Consider the following 7,688-nt stretch of genomic DNA (forward strand, 5'->3'; position numbering starts at 1 on the left):
TTTTTCTGAGATATGGCAACCTTTTATAAATGACTTTGGTGATATTGTTTCTACAGCAAGTGGTTGAAACCTCACTAGGATGCAGCATTCTGATTGAGAAGAACTCTTTGTACTTTTTTGCTGTGACCCTCCCCTCAAAGATCATGTCATCAAAATGCCCCCACAGCATAACAGAGCCAATGGATCCCCAAGATTTTCCTTTAATTTGTCACCCATCTGTATTTTAAGTCAGAATATGATGTTTAATATTGGTATAATATCTTTGACTTAAACACTAATTACTTTTCTTGCATAGTGGACACATCAGACTGTATATGTCAGTGGATGATCTTCATAGGAATAGTTGACAACTCCTCTCTCATAAGTCACATCTTCATCCTTTTCTCCATCCTCCAAACAGTGGTTATGTCCATGTATTTCAGTGTCTTCACTGTTTCTCTGTTGTCTCATCATAAGTGTCTTGTTGTTGTTGTTTCTCACTGATGCCTCAAGAGCTTTTTGTTTGCGGTAAAAATGTGAAAACTTGTTGAATATGATGGTGATGGGTAGTGCCACAACTAATGTGCCGCCCAGGATGCAGCCAGATGCTGCCAGCTTTCCTGCCACTGTCACTGGCACCACATCTCCATATCCCACTGTTGTCATACTAACTGTTCCCCACCACCAGCAGGCTGGGATTGTGTCCAAACCAACATCTTCCTCATATTCTGCAGTGTAAGCCATTCCGGAGAACACTGATACACCCACTGCCAGGTACAGTAATAAGATTCCAACCTCTCTGTAGCTGTGCTACACAAAGAAACAAAGACATGATTTGGACTTTGAAAAGATTGGATGAAATTGAAAATTACAAGACAAGGTAGTAAAAATATATGCAATTTATGGAATTTCAGGGGCTGGCATCATGGATTAATTTGGTTAAATAAAGCATAATCAAAACATTTACAGTCAATACTATTTAATATATCAGTTGTTTTCAATTCTGATTCAGGGAATCCACAGCACTGCACATTTTGTATGTCTCCCTTTATGTAACACACCAGATTCGGATTATCAGCTCATTAAGAAAGAGCTCCATAAACTGAACTGATGCTGCATTCCAATTTACCTACACATACTATGCACTAAAAGTATTTACTATTTTTCTGAGTAAAAAGTACATAGCTTTGATTGTGTAGCAGAAGATTAGGCAAGTTTTGTGACATATAACCATGTAAGAAAGTTTTGTCTTAACCTTTTTGTCACATAACGTCACAAGCATCATGTCACCATAAACTGGCTAGTATAATTTAATGTGTGATATACAATTCCTCTTTCTAAAAATTCTAAAAATACAGTTCTTTCTCACAATGTTGTTGAAGGTGAAATGTAATATGAATAACATTAAATAAATATTTTTGATTAGTTTCAGATATTAATAATGATTTACAAACTCATTTTTGTTGCTGGTCTCTCTCTTAATGACCATCAGTGTCTTCATTTGACCTCTTTTTTACTGCATTGAAACGTTAAACCTAAATGATGTGAAGTTTTTTTTTTTTTGATAAATTGATGATGCGTCGTTGGTTTCACATACATCTGCCATGTTTATAGTTCTATTTTATTTGTGTTTGTAGTTGTGAACCAAAATATTATTAATCCTCCTTTAAAGTGTTAGGTGTGGCGGACAATATTAGCTGTTAGAGTGTGCATGGATCTGCACTTTAAAAATCCACCCGAAATAGTACACCATCTGTGTACCTTTGGATACATTTTTCAACATACTATAATTTTGGACACACTAATTCTAATCTTGGATACTATTTATGGTGGATCGCATGCAAACTGGGAACCATGGTGAGTTTTTCAGATAAGCGAGACTAATGTGGAGTGGTGTGGGTCTTCCTCCAGGTCCAGGATTAAACACCACTACAACAGAGGTCTTCAACCCTACTCCTGGGGACTTGCTGTCCTGGAAAGTTTATTTCTAACCTGCTTCAGCACACATAACTGTATATTTTCAAGCAATCCTGAAGAGCTTCTATTGTGTTTGATTAGGGTTAGAGCTAAACTCTGCAGGACAATGGGTCCCCAGAAGCAGGGTTGAAGACCTCTGCACTACAATATTCAGCTTGCAAATGCACTTTCACAATGGCAGTGTAATCTCACCCGTAGAGTAGCACCTAGTGACCTTAACCCTGTTGAATGCCTAGCCAGTTTTAGCACCCTGAAGATCCTCATCAGCCGCAACACCTGGACCAGTTTTCCCAAGTTGCCCAGCTCTGACTCGCTCCCAATGACCATATCAAAAAAGATTGTTATATAAATTGGCATCACTGAGATGATATCAATCACGTTTAGTGGTAGCAGGAAGAATTTACGATGGTTTGGAGCAAGAAGCATGCGTGTTACTACCTCAAAGGTAAACCAGCAGATGCAGAACACTTCTAATACATGCATAGTTGGGTCTTCAGCTGGATTACCATTTTCATCAAATCTCTGGTATTCTGGAATGCTATTGATACACATGGTGGCAATTGATATTAGCACCACACAAATGGAAAGCAAGCTGAAAATTTTGCTAGGGATTGAATAACCTGGATTTTCCAATGTTAGCCATAGACACTTGCGAATGTTTCCAAAACGTATATCATGGAAGTGCTCAATATCTTTGTTCAGATCAGAAATCTCATCAACTGATGTATCCACACTGCTAACATCACTCTCTTCATCCCAGGATTTATGATGTCTCTCCAATTTACGATCAAGGTAACGGTAACTACAGCAGCTGTCAAGAAAAAAATCACTGATGCCCCAGTACTCTATTTCCTGAGAGAAGGAGAAAATGCACAGCTCTTCCATAATATGCAGCTTGCCAGTCTGATAGAAGTGCAGGACATAAGGGAAGAGACCAGGGTTACGGTCAAAGTAAAACTCTTTCTGTTGAACATCAAAGTCATCACAGAGTTGTAGAATGTCATCTTCTGAATCACAGGACAAGAGTTGGCCAAGACGTGTGTCCGGAAACTTCCTCAGAATGCTTGAACACAGAGTGTGCCTCAACCCACCTACATTGATGTGTAAAAGGTGGTCCTTAGAATCCAAAATCCACCAAGCATGTCTTTCCTTCACCATGGTCTATCTTCAACACTGTAATGAAAAAGGACAATGTTTGTTTTAGTATGGCTATAAAAAATAACAGGTTCATTTCATTTACATGTTAAAAATAATTAATGTAATTAAAGTGTCATTTTTTTCACTTCCTGAGGCTATAATTATATTTTTTTTATACAATAGTGTTCCAATTCCTGTGTTCTCATGTTATTTGCATGCCGTTTGGCTCCACAAAGCAAATCCTGTGATGTATAATGCAGTTCTCAGCTTATTCTGTGAATAACAATTCTTAACATTCAGATTATGTGAATCTTTGAAATGTTTTTTATGTATATTTTAATTTTCTTTTTTAAAGTTATGTTTGTCAGTTTGTTATTACATATCATCAGTGGTGTGTATGAAGTATACAAATCATGTACTTAAAAGAACAGTAAAAGAACAAATACCCTGAAATATTTAAATAAAATGATTTTTTTTTTTTTTTTTTTTAAAGTACACTTTTTATGTAGGCTACTTAAATATCAAAAGTAAAAGTAATGATGGAACATTATTGTATGAATGTATGCATGTATGCGTCATGATCCCGGTCTGTGTTCCTTGTTATGAAGTGTGTTCTGTTCCTCATCGTTTCTGTTTACTTACTTGTTCAGTGCTCTATGTCACCCTTTTTGTTGCCATAATTACCCTCATTATTTGTCATGGTGATTCATTAGCTCCACCTGTATATTTATACCCCTATGTTTTCCTTGTTCAGTGTCAGTCGTGTTTCTCTGTAGATGCTCTTGTTTTTGTTTTCCAGAGGGCTGGGGCCTGTACCATGAAGCTGGATTAGCTGGCTAGCCAGGTAAGTTTCAGATTAGTTTGCGCCAATCCTGGGTTTTAGGTACCATGAAAGTAACTTGACTTTTAGTGGTGTTCATCAACTTATGCTCCACGGCTAACCTGCTCCGGGGCAGGTTCTGTTCTGGTTTAGAGATCTCAAACTGAAATTGGACCAATCAGACATAAGCTAAGTGACAATGACACACCCAATGCAATAAAGTCACTCCCCCAGTTTCTCTTCCTCTAAATTAAAGGTCATTATAGTAAAAACAAATATTTAAAGGTACAATATGTAAAATTTTTGCAGTAAAATATCCAAAAACCACTAGGCTAGTGTTATATATTTTGTCCAGAAGATTACTAACAATATCTCTAAGGTTTTCAACTACTTGTAAATCATGAGAAAATTCCCATTCTTAACAGTGACACGGGGCAGTGCAGTCGCCTGTCAATGACGTCAGTTACCTTTGTTACCGCCTTTACCGACGTAGAAACCACATGACTCTAGTCATGTAGTCTCTAGCGTCCAGCAAACCACTAGCTCGCTTCAAGAAGTTCCTTATTTACTTCTTGCACGTTTTATGGTGGATTGTGTTACTTATTTATGGAACATAATTACTGTTTACCATCTGCCGCTGGTTCTGTCGACAAGGACAGCTCCCGTAAACTCATGACCGGAAAAGCGGAAGCGGCGCCGGCGACTGTGTCATAATAAAAGTCCCGCTGCTCGTGAGGCATGTGTTGATCAATCGCTCCAGCTCCTCGTTCAGCTCCCGCAACACTCGGTCCTGCTCTGCTTCATACTACAGTAACGTTAATAATCGCATCCACGAACATGAGTTCTTTCAGACTCCAATCCCTATGCTTTTGCACCGTCCATTGAGATGGAGACCACATGTCCCAAGTTTCCGCTCTAAAACTTGGCGTCATCAAACTACGCCTTTGTTTTGAATAGGCTTCTAGCGACCTCTAGCGGAAAAAAATCACAAATTGTACCTTTAAAGATGAAATTGTCTGTTTTTTTTTTTTTTTGTTGTTGTTGTTGTTTTTTGGGGATCAACGTTTTATTTGGTATACAATGTATAATTTAGTTTGTTATATGCCAAATAGTATACATGTATATTCATGTATATATAAAATAACATCACTTTTCAAACTATATACAATTGCCAAAGCCTTGGGGAAAATAAAATAAGTAAAAATAAATACATTGCAAAATAACTAAATAAATAAATAAAAAAATAAAAAAAAGTTACAATAAATACATTGCAAAAGAATAAAATAAAATTACAATAAATACATTGCAAAAAAAAAAAAAAAAAAAATTACACAATTACATAAATATATAAATAAAATACAGTTGCAGTGATGTTGTTAAGACCCATTTTGATTACGTGCTAAACTTGAGAAAAAACAGGTGGTTTCGTGAGTGCAACAACTTTATCCCAAGCATCTAAAGTGAAGCTATGTGCTTTGTGAATGACAGCCAATGATCTCTCTATAAGAACAATATCTCTGAAATAGTTAAACCATTCTTTTATTGAAGGGGGTCCAGGAGAAAACCAAGAATGCATTATAGTTTTTTTAGCAGCAGTTAAATCTGCAAATATAATTTTCTTAGAAGCCAAATTAGTAGTAGTTCTAAGTGAAGAATAATCATTGAATAAAAATAGGGTAAGCAGTTTAGGAATTGGAAACTCCAAAATATCTTCAAGAAATACTGCCACTTGGGACCAAAAATTAGAGACATCTGGGCAATCCCAGAATATGTGCAGGTAAGTGCCAACCATATTCAAATTACATTTTGTACAGACTGGGGTACCTGTAAGCTTCATTTTAAAACGTCTGTATGGGGAAAGATACAATTTCTGAACAAACTTAAAATGAATCAACTGATGTGCAGGATTCTTTGAAGAATAATAAGAGTAATAAACACATTGTTCCATACATTCCCCCAGTCCAATTCCATGCCTCTCTCCTTAAGGTCATGATTCCATGATTCAATCACTCCCAGAGCTTTATCACGTTTTGAGATTAATTGAGTATATATTCTAGATACCAGTCCAGTGCATGATGTTCCTGGATTAATCCACAGACTCAACGGGTGAACAGGCAGGGGAGAATCCCAAGGGACTCCATGGGCTTTAATTGTAAACTCCCCCGGAAGCCCAGCTTGCATTGAAATATGGGCCAGAGTTCTGCAGTAGATTTTAGTTATACCAAATGGGGGAGCGATCACAAAGTTTAGTATTGCAACTCATATGACTCTGAACAGCTGACTAAATTTGCAGGGAGTGGCCTATAATTGGCCCATATAATTTATGTGCCAGTTTAGGATTAAGTCCAGCAAATAACAGATCTTCAATTCTATGAGGTTTTACAAGTCCTTGTTCCATCTGGCGCCAGAGAAGTACAGAGTCTTTATTACACCAAATTGTAAGCGATTTCACCTGAAAGGACCAATAATACAGTTCGAAGTCGGGCAGTGCCAAACCACCAGAAGATTTCATCCGCTGAAGAGTACTGAGGTGGATACAGGGTTTTTTACCATCCCAAATAAGATTAGAGATCTGAGATTGCAATTCCTTAAAATAGTTTACAGGTGGAGGTAGAGGAATCATAGAAAAAAGAAAATTCAACCTACCAAGAACATTGATTTTTATTATTGAAATCCTACCTTGCAGAGACATTTTAAGATTAGACCATCTTTGCATATCAGCCAAGATTTCAAGTTTAAGTTTATCATAATTCATATGTGCTATATTAGAATTTTTTTTAATTTTTAATCCTAAATATGTAAATGCTGTGTCGTGCCATTAAGATGAGGAATGGGTGGTAATTTAAGACATTTTGCAGAGTCATTTAAAGGAACAAGAAGGGATTTATCCCAGTTAATTTTATAGCCAGAGAATTGACTGAACTGGGTGAAAACTTTTATTATTTGTTGTAAGGAGACATGTATATTGGTAAAATATAGTAGTATGTCGTCCGCATAAAGAGAAATTTTATGCTGTATTTCTTTTATAACTATGGGTGATATAAGAGAATCTAATCTAATCGACTGTGCTAACGGCTCAATTGACAACGCAAAAAGTAGGGGAGAGAGCAAACAGCCCTGACGGGTACCGCGGTGCAGAGGAAATGGCTTTTGACATAATATTACCCGTCAATACAACTGCAAAAGGATTAGTGTAAAGTGTTTTAACCATTGATATGAATGTTCTTCCGAAGCCAAATTCTTCCAGCACTGTCCAAAGATACTCCCACCCTACCCGATCGAATGTCTTTTGTGCATCTAAAGTAAAAATGGCTGCAGGAAGAATATCCATTTCAAGACGAAAAAGACGTCTGACATTGTCAGATGCAAGTCTCCCTCTTAAGAATCCAGACTGATCAAAATGAATCAGTTTGCTCACAGATAACTCTAGTCTTTTAACTAAAAGTTTTGCAAAAAATTTTAACTCTGTTGTAATTAAAGATATAGGTCTATAACTACCACAATTTAGAGGAGACTTGCCTTTCTTAAGCAACACAGAAATAAGTTATGTATTTTGATCACGATGAAATGAGCCAGTTCTAAGGCCATAGTTAATAGAATTTAGAAGAAGTGGTCCTATACTATCCCATAATTCCAGGAATAGATCTGGAGGAAAACCATCTAGACCTGGAGATTTGCCTCTTTTCATTGAGGAAAGTGCATCTTTTAATTCTGTAAGAGTGGGAGGTGTATCAAGAAATTCTGCTGTTTCTTTGGACAGCGAAGGTAAATGAAA

The 7,688-nt window shown here is 36.8% G+C and overlaps 1 protein-coding gene across 1 annotated transcript; it reads right to left on the reverse strand.

Annotated features, from left to right (window-relative positions):
* Window positions 1–303: 303 nt before the first annotated feature.
* Window positions 304–3,114, reverse strand: si:dkey-43k4.5 (potassium voltage-gated channel subfamily S member 2). Its single transcript, XM_067374135.1, has 2 exons — window positions 2,149–3,114; window positions 304–789 (listed from the first exon to the last, which is right to left on the reverse strand). Exons 1-2 carry the CDS (start codon window positions 3,112–3,114, stop codon window positions 304–306), a joined length of 1,452 nt encoding a protein of 483 aa, XP_067230236.1.
* Window positions 3,115–7,688: the final 4,574 nt, after the last annotated feature.

This window comes from Chanodichthys erythropterus, chromosome 21 (genome assembly GCF_024489055.1).
Source record: "Chanodichthys erythropterus isolate Z2021 chromosome 21, ASM2448905v1, whole genome shotgun sequence".
Classification (NCBI taxonomy): Eukaryota; Metazoa; Chordata; class Actinopteri; order Cypriniformes; family Xenocyprididae; genus Chanodichthys; species Chanodichthys erythropterus.

What these genes read in the sequence shown, in the direction of transcription:
- si:dkey-43k4.5 (XM_067374135.1), bottom strand. Translation starts at nt 3,114, where the DNA reads ATGGTGAAGGAAAGACATGCTTGGTGGATTTTGGATTCTAAGGACCAC. An exon ending in CACTAGGTGCTACTCTACGG is followed by an intron (nt 790 to 2,148) that starts GTGAGATTACAC and finishes TTCTTTGTGTAG; the next exon opens with CACAGCTACAGAGAGGTTGG.